The 16094-nt window shown below is 32.8% G+C and overlaps 1 protein-coding gene across 1 annotated transcript; it reads right to left on the minus strand.

The window, feature by feature from the left end:
• Positions 1-1613: 1613 nt before the first annotated feature.
• On the minus strand, positions 1614-16094 carry LOC106712183 (EF-hand domain-containing protein D2 homolog). Its single transcript, XM_014504665.2, has 3 exons — positions 15744-16094; positions 2964-3128; positions 1614-2098 (listed from the first exon to the last, which is right to left on the minus strand). Exons 1-3 carry the CDS (start codon positions 15911-15913, stop codon positions 1846-1848), a joined length of 588 nt encoding a protein of 195 aa, XP_014360151.1. The 5' UTR covers positions 15914-16094; the 3' UTR covers positions 1614-1845.

Consider the following 16094-nt stretch of genomic DNA (forward strand, 5'->3'; position numbering starts at 1 on the left):
AAATCTGAAACAAGAATTACAAAATGAATTAACTGCCGCAAGTCAAAACTTGTGGGAATTGTATGTACTATTGCAGGTTTTTTTTTTAATTTATTTTGAATATATAAGTTTGTAAAAATCATCATTTCTGATAGTTGAATTAAAAAATATATATATTTTTAGGGTTCTTACAAAAGTAGTGGCTTCTGCCTCTACAAATATCAATCCATTCGGCGTACTAGTAAAGATACTTCTAACATGTCCATATTTTAATTAAGTACAAATTCTGTTTTTATAAATTAGGAAATAGATAATAAGTACTTTATTTTTTCAGACACGCTCAAATTTTACAACTCAAGGAGTTTACTAAACCTGGTGGAGAACTTGAAGCAAGCATTATTCAGGTATTTATAGTCATCACAACACAACTCTTGCATTCATAATGTACTACTGAGATCTCTAAAGGCAGCAACTTACTATCAGTTTTAACCACATAATCAAACTGTTCAGTTAAAACATATGGCTGCATGAAAAACTGACAACTATACAATTTAACTGAAAATTACAATGCTGATTTTAAATAAACATTCAGTCTGTTAACAATAACACTAAACATATTTAGCCAGCTTCCGTTAATAATATCTGGCATCTCTAGACAAGGCCTTAGGCCAATCTGCCATTTCATTCCACTGAATAGGCCTGTTTAAAGCCATCCAATTTTAGGTGTGTCAACAGATGCGGGGGATGGCATTGTGGAATGAACCACTAACCTTGAGCTGTGAAATAAGCTTGAATCCATAGCTTTAAAAATAAACAGACATAATTATAATTTGGAATTTTAAATGGGGTCTACATGTTTGAATGGGAATAAATTTACAAATTTATTGTTGTATAAAATTATATCAAATTGTTTCAGAGTATAAATACCCTTGAGGTTGTAAAAGCTTTGCCTATACACAACTAAAAGAAACCCTAAGAAGACCAAATAGTATAATGTTGTAAAATATCATAACTGTTAATGTTTTGAATAAAAGAAGGAAAAGTAGTTTTCATGGAGGTTTTATTTTTATATATATTTTACACTACTTAACAAAATTACACATCACATTATCTGCAACATGTTTAACATGATAGATAATTCAATTGTTTAAAATACAAAAAAAAAAAAATGGACAGGAACTATATAGTATTGAATATTAAAAAGTTTAAAATCCGTTCATTGTAAAATTATATAAAAAAACATTGCTTTTCTAAATTGTTTTTTTTTATTATTATGTTATTTAATGCGTGCCATAAACATAAATATGAAGGCCTTACACATTAATAATAATAAAATAAAATACCCTGCGAATTCCTTTTAATGCAGGTTTCATTTAAATTTTATTATATTTATATATTTGCTTATAGACTTTTAAATTACATTAACATCAAAGATATCTGAAAAAAGAAAATGACATTACATGATCATTATCTAACCTAAATTCACAAATTCAAACATACTTTATAAAAAAATGTATTTTATCAATAATTTTATTTAACTGCAACATACCATAATCATAACATTACGTATAATGATAACTAAAATATAAATCAATTATATTAAAACTTAGATTATCTATATTTCATAACTCCGCACTTATACTAGGCCTATTAAAACTTACTTAAAATTATTAAAATAAACCCATAATTATTCAAAGATGTTAAAATCTCGATGTTGCGATTTGCTTAAGTGTAAATTCGCGCTTCGAAACATTCTCATAAAACATGTTTAGTATGTGCTTGTTTCGACAATGTAAACAATAAGTATTACACCAAGCCATAAGGTAACAGCTTACAGACTAGATACATAAACGATCCGTAAATAAATCAATGTTGAAAGATTGCAGTTTTTTCTTTAAACCGTTGTCTCCGTAGAGCTTTTTCTTCAGCTTCGCGACGTTTCTCTTCCTGTTCTTGAATAATTTCATCGTGGAATTTGTTTTTCTTTGACAATTCTTCAATTTTGGCTTCGAAGAAATTCTTTGCCCCATTAACACCGACTTGGTCGACGTTGATCTCTGTTAGTCTTGCCAGTGCTTCTAAACCGGAGTCCATTTCGAGTTCGCCTAATCGAGCCTTCCTACAAACAAAATAAATTTCAAATTTAGCTGCAATTTAATTCTATGTAGCGGTATCTTAATTTGAGCATGGGCACCTTAAGATAAGAGCGAATTTGGTAGTTCTAATCTTGCGAAGAATTATAGTTAAATGAGATAGCTTTTGATAAAGATAATAGCTTTTCTCTTAAAAAATACAATAGAAAAAAATAGTTTTAAAAATAAAAGTAGGTACTCGTTTTACAAACCAAGCGGGAGGCTGGTATAAATAATAGGTTAAGGAAGTGTCGTGTTAGTTAAGATCAATAAATTGCCAAGCGTCACGCAATACTCGCTAAATGGTAGGCAATTAGATGTTTATTTTATTCTCAAGATCAACCGTTTCTACTGTTTAAATAGTAACACAAGTCATACTACTAGATTTTTATTAATTGTCGACATCCATCAATCAATTCTTTATTGTTTTGCAGTTTCGACATAAATGGTTTCCATAATATGTTAGTAAGTTTTTATTCCAAATAAATGTATATTGCAGGTATAAAATTCGATTCAAACTTAATATGGTCCGTGTGCTTTCTTTTAGCATTGAAATAAAATCTTAATGCTAGGTTCACACCAAGGTAGAGTAGTAGACAGTGCAGTACTACTATTGTTTAAACGCATACTTACTGCCAAAAAGTACTGTGGGCCTAGCACGAATGTTTGGGACACTCGCCTTCGTATCATCGTCAATTACGTCAAAATTAGTATAAGGTTTTTGGTGTACTTTGCGACCGATAGGCGCATAGTCAATAACCATCCGATGGCGATTGTCACAAACAGTCGTAGACCCACTGTTCTACCTCACTGTAATGCCCTCGTGTGAACCAGACACTAACGCACACTAACCGGTATATAAGTAAGAATTCTCTAAAGCTGATCTTGTTGTCGCCGTCTTCGTCGACTTCGGTGATCATAGCCTTGAGGCCGAGGTGCGTCTGCGGCGCGCCCAGTCGCTCCATCATCCGCTTCACTTCCGTCAGGTCGAGGAAACCATCGCGACCCTCATCGAACCTGGAAATCAAAACATGTTGCTTTTATGTACTTGTTTTTCTAAAACACATTGTAATAACTAAGATTATCTGGATAGTCTATACAAAGCATAAAAATGAAACAAGAAATACGCCTGGTGAACAATATACTTTTAGATTGAAGTTTATTTTCATGCTTGTCATCATTTTCATGTTTTGTGAGGATTAGTTCTTGTTAAGTTACATAAAAATAACAAAAAACAAGTTTGCAGACTTTATTTTGTAGAAATTATCTTTTTAGTCCTTTAGTGTTCGAAGTAGCCATCTGTATAAATGAAATAGGTAAGTTTGTCTCTTAAACCTTCCTATACTTTTTTGGTCGCATTTTGATTAAACTTTAATAGAATTTTCTTAGAACTCCAGAGAAAGTTTGTACCTTAAAATTTTCTTTGTAAACTAATATTTATAATCTGTGTTCAAGCATTTTATATCCAAAAACAAACAAGCATTGTTCGAAGAAAAAAAAAGTGTTTGAAATAAGAACAGAACAAAATGCGCTTGAGGCTACATGACGTATTTAAGTTAATTAAGACCGGTTACAAGTTAACATGTAATGCACATCAACAACCCGTAAAGCCGGTGTTGCTATATTTATACCGATCTATTAATAAGTAACTAAACATAATCTAAATACATTGTTATCTTTGCCTTTAGGATCACTTTTGATAACATCTCTTCTAATTCATCGTTGTTTTTCTATGGACTATTAGGGTTATCTCGTAGTGTAGGCTACAATATGATATAACATCATCTTTCACGGAAAATTGTTGAACAGATTAACTACTAATAGAAGGCACTAATAGCAAATTCGTCTTGCGTAATATATCAACCATTTATATTTTGAAAACTGCTTAAATTGTAAGTTTCAACTTCATATAAAACTCTGCGTTTATTGTACAAAAGGTTTTTTTTTAATTAATATAAAAAAATAAAATATAAAAAAATTGACAAAACTATTATTCATTTATAATTATATGCAGGAAATATTTTGCATTGAATATGTTTATGAAAGTTTAGTTTTAAAAAGAATCCATAAAATTAAATGATAATCATCATGAATGAACAATAATATAATATTCGGCTCTCACGACTGGTATTGTGTTGAAATCATTTCGACAAAGTTGCGTTAATATCTTTAGGAAGTGCGTAGAAATTCGGCGGGAAATAGGCTTGTCTTTAATTTAAAAGCCCGTAATATATTACAATTGTCGGAACACAGCAAAAAAAGGCTGTTCCTTTAAAAGCGAAAAATAATAGACGACTTCATATTTATGCGAAAAACTATGAATTTTTGACGGAAAAAGATATTCTTTTGAATTACTAACTGTAGACGTTTAAAGATTACTTTGCTTAGTGCAGATTTCTTTTACTAAAACCATAATAAGCAACTCCCTTAGTTACGATTTAAGTGAGAGCCACAATTACATAAATTATCGTTAGAGTACAATAGGTACATTTTTGAAGTACAAGCGTAGAACAACCTACATAGAAAGTAAAACAGTACATAACTGTGTTAACGTATGTGCATAGACTTTGAATTCACACATAAGTCCACGTTAGGTACATAAAGCCAATATTATATAGGCCTAGTGACGCCTGCGAGGTGAGAAGGACCGTTACATAAGAAGTTATTTAGTTTCATAAAGAAAGTGTCTGCACATTTAATGCAAATATTATAACGCATTTGAGTGCACTTTCTCGCTATCATCATATCTTCTAATGGATATCTTATTACTATGTACCATCAAGAGGTTCATCGTTTCATAAAAAATGTAATTACCAAGACATAATCACTAAGATTTCTAAATATCTAAGTAGCGGTAGCATATTACTTGTAGCAAGCTCGTATCCTTGAAGATTCATAACAGCTAATTTGCAAGTCAAATGTGTTACTTATTTTTCTTAAAACAATATCTGTGTCTACGCAAATGGCTCGTTTTCCTTAGTTTTTACAACGTAGATACTGTCGGTTAAGTAACTACAAAATAAGAATTTAGTTCTGAAATAACTTACAGTACCTAGGTAACATTTTCTATTTAAAATTATACATTTCGAAAGAGTGTAAAATAAACATATCTCTCATTGCTACCTACTATCACACTGAGTGTTCAAAGTTTATTTGATAAGATATTTACAGCGTATTGAAACGTATCCTGTATAAAACATTTCTATGCACGTCTATCTTTATTAAAACTAGTCGTGTACATATCCCCCTCTATCCGTTAGGGCTACGCCACGGCTTTGATATCTTTGATCGCAGGAAATATAGCAAACAATATTATCGCATCCTTTTAGGGTAACTTTACGAGTACAAAACGGTTCTATTGTAATCCAAAGTAAAGTTATACTCAGTACGGTGTCAACATCCTATTCAAGAGGTATACGCCTCGACAAACTATACGCTATTGAAATGCATTCACTGGCAAAAACATGTAACACCAGTCACCATAGCAAGTAAACTAGGGTTAGCAAATTTTATTGTTTCGAGACTAAGTCTGACTTCCGACCTGGAAATTGAATAGAACATTGTATTCTGTAATGTTTAGCCAATCGCCTAGAAACCTGCTTTATGGTCTGTTTTAAATTAAAAAATACAATTACACGCATGGCACGGAGTTTAGAGTTACGTTAACCGAACGCGGGTTACAGCTCACGTCAATTGGATTATATTCTCCGAGGTGCATTGTAGTAAAAACTAGCTGTCGCCCGAGACTCCGTCGGCGCGGAATTAAAAAAAAACGTAAGTGCCATTTCATCAAGATTCGTTTGGTCATTCCGAAGATATCTTCAAACAAACATCCATCCATCCAACCACACTTTCGCATTTATAATATTAGTAAGATAAGATATTAGTAAGATTATGCATGTATCAAATACGATGCGCATTTAAACTGCTTTGTTTTTTCATATACTTGCAATTCATATTTTATTTATGAAATAATCCTAAAAGGCGAGAGTTAATATTTTCAAGTATCGCTCTGTTTATTTTTATTCCATTAACAAAGTTGATTTTTAATACTTAAAGCCAAGATTTAGTGCAAAACTGATTATATTATAATTTTAAATTATAATGTACGAATTTTATTGTAAAATTAAATTATTTGTTAAAAGGTTTTGAAATTATCAAGGTTACTTTACTTTTAAAACTTTTCTTGTTTTATTTCATCCATTTTGTTGTGTAGGCGTTATATCGCTGCTAAATCTCACCTCCGAAAGTATTCGTAACCTAATATGGTAGCAGTTATATTAATTTGTCCAGCGTCAAGTTCAACTTTTTCATTATGACGTGTGCCAACTTTTTGGAATTTTGTAAAGGAGTATTATGGACGGATAGCAGATGTATTCCTAATTCCTAGTATTCCTATGTCTATGGGAGTGTCTAGTTATTTGGAATTTCTGATATCACTATAAATAGTAGGAAGATAACTTAAAAATAATATACATCCTAGCCACCGGATCAAGTTACGATCAATAAAATGCGGAAAGGTATACCGTCAATTTCTTTCGCAGTGAGAGTTGTTTGCGCTTTACAAAACCTAACCCAACCACTCCTTATACGATCCCGGCTTAAGCTATGCGATTTAGTGTTCAGATTCTGTTTCCAGACAAGATAAGTCATAAAACTTTTAATATGCCTCGTTCTATTTTATTAATGTTCGACCTAAACTCGAATTCACGTCTATAAAATGGCAGTAAATTGAGGTCAGTGATAATGAAATAGCAACGCCTCGCCCTACTAACATCGCAGAACAAACTACGTCACCTTTGCTCCTTCGACCATCTGTCATAGACACTAATTGAACTAAGCTTTTTAAATTAGGTTTTAATTGTCAGTGAATCCATGATGATGCAATACAATTTAGTTTTTTATTAATAAATGTAACTAGAACAACATCTTATGGTTATGTTTTTCGAATCTGATAAGGAGAAGGTTGGGAATATTTTAAAGCATATAGTTAGCCAGATTAACTCATAATAAAAATTGATAAAGAATTAGGCCGCACGGATGACACCAAGCTACACCAGAAGCAGTACTTGAACCCATGACAGTTTGAGAGACTCTCAAAAGTGCTCAGCTTGTTTTGCAAATCTCTTTTCTGTATAATCATGTCAAGGTGTGCAAAATATTAATGAACATTTAAAACATTTTTAGACAGCAAAGTTTTTCAAATGTACATCTGTATATAATCTAGATTCTTTATTCTTTGTATTTAAAAATGTTGCGACGTTGCATTGTCCGCCCACTAACCTATACCCGATCACCTTTAAATCAGTGAAGGTAAGTCCTTTTTAGATTATTGTATCATAAAAAATATAAGTATCACTTCTTGTAACGAAATACAATCTGGTAATAAATGTTACTGGGTGCTATTTCGTAAGAAATTGCCTAAATGTTATAAAATTAACAAATCAAAATCGCATCTTTACTTCTTACACTTGCAGATAAATTAATAAGCTATCGTAATAGCATTGAATTTTAAGTTTTAATGTTGAATTCTAATGAATTTTTAGTAACTCTGATCTACAGTCAAATATCAAGTGTTGTGACATATAATAAAATAAAAATTGAACAGTCACATACTTTAACAAGCCCGATATTTTATTTACGTAACTCGGATATGTCATTCTTTAAATATAGTTTGTTAAATTTTACACATTATTAGATATGATTCATTAGAAATTAATGCAAATTAAAATTGCATAAGTTGTTTCCAATAAAAATATTGTAAGCGTAATCATAAAACTGTAAGTTTTAAAAATTAACAAAATATGTGACAAATTTTATACTACAAACACGTTTGAAATCAAGTCTAGAGTCATACTTATTCAGAAACTAAAAACTTAATCGTTTCAAACCTTTTTATTTAATCTAATATTAAATTAGTGAGCTCATGAAAACAAAACAAAGTATAAATGTTAAAAGCTAACTCAAGAATTCCTATCATAATGTCTTCAAAGACATTGTGATGTTTGCTTACTCCTGGGAACAAATAGATGTAGCGTTACCCATCTAGACATTGCAATGTTTTCATTGATAACATTCAAAGCACACGCCTATCCGATTTCGTAATCCAACATGATATAATCGTGTCCAAATTCTACTTTTTATTCCGACCTACCTACATGACTTTCGCCGGCAGTAACTAAATATTCAATTAATTATTCCTATGACATTACATTACAACGACATTATTTAAGGCGTAGCCGTATTAATTAAATCTATGGTTTCGGTTTTCGCCTATCGATGTTTTAAACAAATTTTGACCTTCTTTATTAGGTGAATAATTAAAAATGTCATGTTGAGCAATACCTCCGTATTGCATTTTACACTTTCTGAAACATAATAAATTCTGGAAAAAATGTATAGGATTTAGTTGTCTGATTGTCCCTGTTCTTGACTGTTTTCAGTGCCTTAAATAATAAAAAAATACCATAAAGAGGACTGGTAATTTGAAGTTGAGTCAACTTATTGTTATCTCTGGCGTACAAATTAATGTTAGGAGGCCGTGGGAACTTCAATATTTGTTGAATTCATTTGTTTTATTTAAATAGACTATTAATTATTGACTTGTACTGGGTAAATACATTTTCACACTCATAACATGTTTTGCTTCACTTTAGTGAAGTAAGATGTATTTTCTGCACAATAGTCGGTTATTCGAATTGGGGAAGATTTCGATATTTACATTACACTGATAGAGTTATCAGAGTCGCATATTTGACCTGATAATCTCTTACATTTCATTATTGTAAGTAAACAATTTTGCCCTTGGTTACATTAATAGACCATTATCTTTTCACGCCACTCAACCGATGAGTTTATTATATTTTAATGTCCATTTATTTATCAAGAGATTTCCATATTTACATTTTCTTGTGTAAAAATATTATAACAAAGGAACCTCAAATACACGTTGGACTATAAACTTAGTAAATAAACTCGTAGACATATTGACTAAGAATACTGATTCCTGGTGAGTAATACAGACGATACCGCAAGAAGTCACAATAGCCTAACGGTAGCCAACAACATGATTGCGGTTGACTAACAAGGACTTGACTCCTGCAGAATACAGATTTTATTCAGCCCTTTTTTTAAAGTATAAAATTGATCAATGGGAAAAATATCCAGAAAATTGACTTTTAGAAAATCTATTATTATAAGCAAAGAAGTAAAGGAATTTTCATAAATAAATTCGTCAAACCTAAGTAGCCTTCATCAAAATAATAGAAATCGTTTATAACATAACTGCACGTGACTGTATTAATAAAGTGGCAATGTCGCAGTTCCGTCATGATCGAGGGGGTCGCTTAAAATAAGAGCGCGGTCAACGCGACGCGAACGGAAGGCGAAATAAACGCGCCACCTAATGTAACGTACTCAGAATAATTTACGTTTCAACAATTTGCGACTGGGTACCGTGTGACTAACTCCTTCAATCATCGATCTGTCCACCATTGATTAAATATCGTTGCATAAATTGGTACACTATAACACCACTACAAAGTCTGTCTGTCAGCTCATATAATATGTACCGAGGGGCGCGGGGCCTACCCAAGTTAAGTTTAACCATAGTTAAATAGGCTGGTCCAGTGCGGGTTGGTTGACTTTACACATATCTTTGAATTTATTCGTTTATATGTGCAGGCTGCATTACGATTTTTTCCTTTCCCGTCAGAACATCGAATAAATGTACATAATATGAAATTCGAAAATCTTTATAAATTTTGGACCAGTAAACCTCTTAACAAGTACGGCACCGACGCTCTTACATCTACAATTTATGTGTATTTTTTTTAAATACGAACAGTATTTATATACATAAGAGACCTGATATTATGTAGAGGCTTGAACACCCCCAATACCTCCTTGCCATTCTATCTTTTCTTCCGTTCTCCAATTTTTTAAACTTATTCTGTATGTGAGAATAATTATGGTGTAGTGGTTTTTGGTCCTTTTTGTTTGAAATAATTTTTATGTAGGTACTGGTAGACGATAAAAAGTTTCCTTCAACAATAAGACCAAGACATAATAAGTATACGCACAGATGGGACTACATCAGGTGGGATTGTGTTTAAGGGTAGTAGTTAACCACAACGATGCTAATTTACGGTTCGATCAAAGAATATCTTGTAACAAAGGTATAATTACGGTAGACATTTTATTGCATACAATAATCTAGCAATCACGTAATTTTGTTGTTGTGATGGTACCCCAAGACAATACAGTTCCCATAAAGAAATAAAACATAAAAATTCCAACATTCATGGTGTTTGCTTTCTACATTCCGTTACATTAAATAATGTTTAATTAGTTGTATAGTCCATATCATAACCTATAACAATTCAAGAAGAGAGAGACTATATGAGACCATCTCTCTCATTCTGTCTGAAAAAAAAAATAGATGGTAAAGTATTTTAGTATGGATCACTGAAAACTAAGTAATTTGTAATTATTAAAACCCAATTGAGATCAATTAATATCTCACATTTTTTCCCTAAAAATATATTGCGTGGCATATTCTAACTAGTGGAACTTTTTCCTACGAGGCGATAAAAAACCGATAACAATATAGTCAGTTCTAATTATTTTTATTCATATTTCAATGTACAAATCCAGATATAGTAAAATAACGTGTATTTGATAACAATTCAATAATTCAGTCATATTATTCTTGCTAAATATATTGCACTTTTGCATATTTTTTAATTGTAATGTAAGGTATTTCTTTAAAATTTTTGACATGACAGACATGCAAGAAAAATTTATGTTTTCACAGCCCTCAAAATGTGGTTTGTACACCTCCAGCATTAAGAGTTTCTAGGTTTTTAGACGTCTAGTCTTTGGAAACCTATGCGAAATTACTGCGGAAACGTGGCCCCACCAGAAGAAAGATCTCCCAAATTGTAATCTTGTATGACGCAGATGTTTCAGTAGTGGAAGACGAGGGTAGGAATTGGTAACCCACCATTCGGTTACTTATTGACTGTCAATGTGGCACAATGTGGTTTCAAAATAGTTAACGATTTCCGTTTAAAATAATTTGTCACACTTATTATAATTTAGTGATAAGTGGACATACAACACTAAGGCGTAAAATAACAAATTCGTCGAAATTTTGTCAGTACATTGTAATGGCCGTATTATTTACGTTATGTCAGAGATAAGATTAGTGTGTGAACGATAACGCCTTTACGAGGTGAGCGCTCAAGAATGTACACCTGAGTACATAAGTTGAGTAATTAAGGGAACATCTCTATAATTTCATTGAAATGTTGTGTAGCCTCTTTTCTACAGTGAATGAATGGAATGAAAATTCAAATCTGGAACGCCTTTCTTTGTTTTTTGTCATCTGTTTTAATAAAATATCTTTGCCAGTTTAATATATAAGTATATAAGATTACAGAGTTATCCTAAATTTGTTCTTATGTGTTGATTCATAAAGAAAACGGAATGATTCAGCGAACCATGTTTGCACGCGTCATATAAAAATATTTTATGCCATTTACGTATAATGGTGAGTAATATGAATCAGAATTAGAATTTTAAATTACCCGGTAGGAAAATCAGAAAAGTTTCGCGACAGAAAATTTTATACCTTGTTAGTAGAGTTCGTTGACTCATCTCTCAGTCGAAGGGACATTGATTTTGTCGCGCGATATCTGTACTGAACATTGCACTTCCTGCCAAACAAAACGCAGGCAATGTCCAACATATTGTTGCACGTATCCTTATCGTAACTTCCTAGGAATGATTCACTAACATACTGTATATTATATAATCTCAAAACAACTTTCAAAACTCGCTTTTCAATATAACACGTTTTATTTTTACATTAAAAGTCATCTTTCTGTATTATAGATCAAAGTATACAAATTGCAGGTATAATTATGTTTAAATCGGTCCATGTTACATGTATTTGATGTAATTAAATTACAAATTAAGGAAATAACGATTGTAAAGCCTTAATACGTTACATTCAGCGGCAAAAGGGTATTTAAAATATCTCAAACAACTTTTTTACAAAACACTTTCGAACACAGTGAAAAGTGCAGACCTAATGTTCGTCAAACCAACAAGATTCAAACTTATATGTCCTGTCGGAAATACGATACGGTATTTTAAAAGATTTTACCGACCACAAATAAAAATTGTAGTCAAGGTTCTATAACTCGGAATGCAATTGCTATTCTAAAAACAGTTAAATGACGCGAAATTTTTTGAAACATTTTAGTAAATTAAATTTTGTATGCCAGCATGTAAAATTAATAAAAGGCCCTCGTTTGTTAACTGCGCCCTAAAATAATTAATAGCTAAATAGAAACGCAAAAGCAATTAAATGTAATAAACAAAGTAATGTAAATTAGTCACAAGGGTTACCCCTTTGTTGACTCATTGTCAATTTAATTTTAACACGAACTGTTGTATTTTAACACGAATTGATGTTATTGAATACATGTGACTATTAAGTTACTTGTCAAACATATTACTGATCAATTAGTCATTGGTAATGATGATTGTGTGAATAATATCCGGTAACTTAAGTCATACATCAGATGTTCAGCATTTTTTATCTTACTTCTTACTAATATTATAAATGCGAATGCTTAGGTGAATGGAATATGGATCTATGTTACAAGGTATCTCTGGAACAGCTGCATGGATCTCGATGAAATATAGTATAGATGTAGAACACAGTTTGGAAGAACACATATGACGGAGTTGAGGTCGCCCTCAGACAGCCAGTCTTCTATACAAAAATAATAAAGAGAATGTTATGTCTCTTGTTTTAAAGATCTTTCTTAATGAAGATAAACTCAAATACAGGGTGTCCGCCGGAAGAGTTTATACTTTGGATTTCGGTTTCGCCGAGTGGGAAGGCGGTGGAGCGGGGAGAGGGGTATCGTTCGACGCGGCATTGTTGCGGGTTGTTTAGTAGCCATGAGTCAGTGAACAGTAGCGCATCGCGCCTTTGCGGTCGAGGCGTATTTCGCAAACAATAATTCCGTCAATGTGGCTAGACGTAAGTTTTGTTCTCACTTCGATATCCGACGATTAAACGATGGCCCATCGAACCAATTGATTTGGGCGTGGGTAAAGAAGTTTCGAAAAACTGGATCAGTGCAAAATAAGCCTCGAGCTGGACCTTCAACGTCTGTTACTAGTCCTGAAAACGCAGAACTTGTAAGAAGGGAAATTTTGCAGAACCCGCGTAAGTCTATTCGGAAGATTGCAGCATCAACGGGTGTGAAAAAGACTTCAGTTCATAAAATTATTCGTAAACAATTAAAATTCCATCCATACAAGCTTCAAGTTACCCAGCAGTTGAAAGAAGATGATTTCATTAAAAGGAAGAATTATGCTGAAGTCATTCTGGAACGATTTTCCACTCCTACTCGATTATGTAACATCTTTTTTAGCGATGAGGCGCACTTTCATATTGGTGGGTACGTAAATAAGCAGAATATGCGATATTGGAGCGCATACAATCCTAAAGAGATCCATGAAAGGCCCCTTCACTGCCCAAAGACTACAGTTTGGTGCGCCATTTCTGGTAATGGGATTATTGGGCCTTATTTTTTCGGTAGAGGTGAAACTGTCAACGCTGAACGTTACTGCGCGATGTTGGACAACTTTTTTACACCGGAGCTGCATCAACATGTCAGTTACAATAATAGGACTCATTTTCAGCAGGATGGGGCTACCGCACACACCGCTAGGGTCACAATGACTAAGGTGAAAGAGCTTTTTCCCGGAAAATTAATTAGTCGATTTGGTGACATACCCTGGCCCCCTAGATCTCCCGATCTCAGTCCTTGCGACTTTTTTTTGTGGGGATATTTAAAATCTCGCGTATACAGTGATTCGCCATCAACAATACAGGCCCTACAAGCCAATATCGAACGCGAGATTGCGGCTATCAGTCCAGAACTTTGCAAGCGAGTTTTCACCAACATGAAGGAAAGATTGCAAGAGTGTGCGCAGCGAGAAGGACGTCATTTAAGTGGAGTTATCTTTAAAAAATAAAATCCGCGTTATTCTTCTGTAATATGATCAATAAATAACTTTGATAGTTCTCATGGTTTATTTTATTTTCATTCTTTAAGTATAAAATCTGCCGGCGGACACCCTGTATTAGTGACTAATTTTTCTTTTTGCTCTAAAAGCTCTTTTATCGGCGAGTAAAACAATTTAGACGCAAACATTTTTTCCGCTTTACCTGAACCAAGCCGGAGAGGGTGTTTCGAATCAAGTAATAGTGATTTAATAAAGTCCCATGAATTATCTAATGTGGTCGTAAAATAATACTCAGTTGTTTATCACCTTTTCATTCATGTCTTTATGGTAGCCACGTTCTAAGACGGAAATGTTCATCAATACAAATCATTACGCGGTAGTTACGCATACTTATTTATTGAATCGTTGTTATTATTATTATAGTTAACGATTTGTAAACAGTTTCATTCATTGTTTAGTTGTAAAAGTAAACTTACTGACTCAAAATCGATATAGATAAAAAATATGCGGGTAGTTGGTTACTTGTTTATGGATATTTTTCAATGTTTTTTTATTGATACTATTATTTACTAGCTTTTTCCCGCGACTCCGTACGCGCGGAATAAAAAGTAAATAAATAGAACACGGGGTAAAAATTATCCTATGTCCGTTTCCTGGTTCTAAGCTACCTGCCCACCAATTTTCAGTCAAATCGATTCAGCCGTTCTTGAGTTATAAATGGTGTAACTAACACGACTTTCTTTTATGTATATAGATTTCGAATAGTATTACAATTACATGGTAATGATTTTTAATAATGTAATCAATAATTATAATTTAATACTTTTTCAGTTTTGAATAACATTCCAGTAAAATATAGGTGTAATGTTTTCATACTGAAGACCCTCTAGGTTAAGATAGGGAACCACGTGTTTCGACGAGTTATAATTGAGAAAAGACACAGTTACGTAAAATAGTGACAATCTGCGTGTGAATCCTGAGTAATCTCATAAGATAGATAAATGAAAGTTTTTAATGAGATAACACTTTTCTCTGATGAACAAGACTCCTATTCAGTATTCATTTTGTCTCCCACGACGGCCACGCTTCACAATGATGTCTTAAACTTGCACTAATTTCATATTAGGTAATGTTCAGTGTAACTTTCACTAATATATAAAAAATAATAATTATAATTAAAAAAAATATATTTGATTATGGTTAGATACTGGCGAATAAATGTGTTTTGTAATTTTACTTACATACCTACATTTTCTATTTAAATTCCATTAAAATATTTGCGAATTAAGGAAATGAATTGTTCAGAACACATGCCATATAATGAAAAAAGTAATAAACATCTACAGAACACATACCGTTCACATACAAATAAACGTAAAACCTGATAAAAACACTACGTGGATATCTTATTTTGCTAATTTTACCACAACTGTTTGTTATTGAATTCTTATAAAGTAGGGTAGAATATGGTCTTATAATAAAATACCAGTCCTTAATTATTATTATAAAAAAGAATACATAATGCAGTATTTTCTGTCAGAAAACGCTTATAAATCAATTTCACAAAAGGTCACTCACTTGTTAAAGGTCTCCTCGTACTGTTTAATTTCCTTCCTGGAGAATTCATGAAACTCCGTAAAAACATTCACAAATTTATATTTAGGTTTAACTTCGAGCCCTTCTTCGAGTTTTTCGTTTATCTCTTGTCGCCTCGAGAGAATGCCGCTCAGTTCGTCGGTGGCCGACATTGTTGAAAATTACCCGCCAAAAAAGGTAGAGTGATTTTTTTCGTAATGTGTATATTTGAGAGCGCGTCGGCGAGATGTTCACGTTAGTGCGACCTCTCTGACACTAGCTGAGCTAACCGCTGGAGCCGCGGCCGCCTGCCGCCGCAGTCAGTGCCTCGCACTCGCTCCGCGTGCGTTCTCT

Source organism: Papilio machaon, chromosome 15 (assembly GCF_912999745.1).
Source record: "Papilio machaon chromosome 15, ilPapMach1.1, whole genome shotgun sequence".
Taxonomy (NCBI): Eukaryota; Metazoa; Arthropoda; class Insecta; order Lepidoptera; family Papilionidae; genus Papilio; species Papilio machaon.

What these genes read in the sequence shown, in the direction of transcription:
- LOC106712183 (XM_014504665.2), bottom strand. Translation starts at nt 15,913, where the DNA reads ATGTCGGCCACCGACGAACTGAGCGGCATTCTCTCGAGGCGACAAGAG. An exon ending in TACGAGGAGACCTTTAACAA is followed by an intron (nt 3,129 to 15,743) that starts GTGAGTGACCTT and finishes TTTGATTTCCAG; the next exon opens with GTTCGATGAGGGTCGCGATG. An exon ending in GAATTCTTACTTATATACCG is followed by an intron (nt 2,099 to 2,963) that starts GTTAGTGTGCGT and finishes TTTTGTTTGTAG; the next exon opens with GAAGGCTCGATTAGGCGAAC.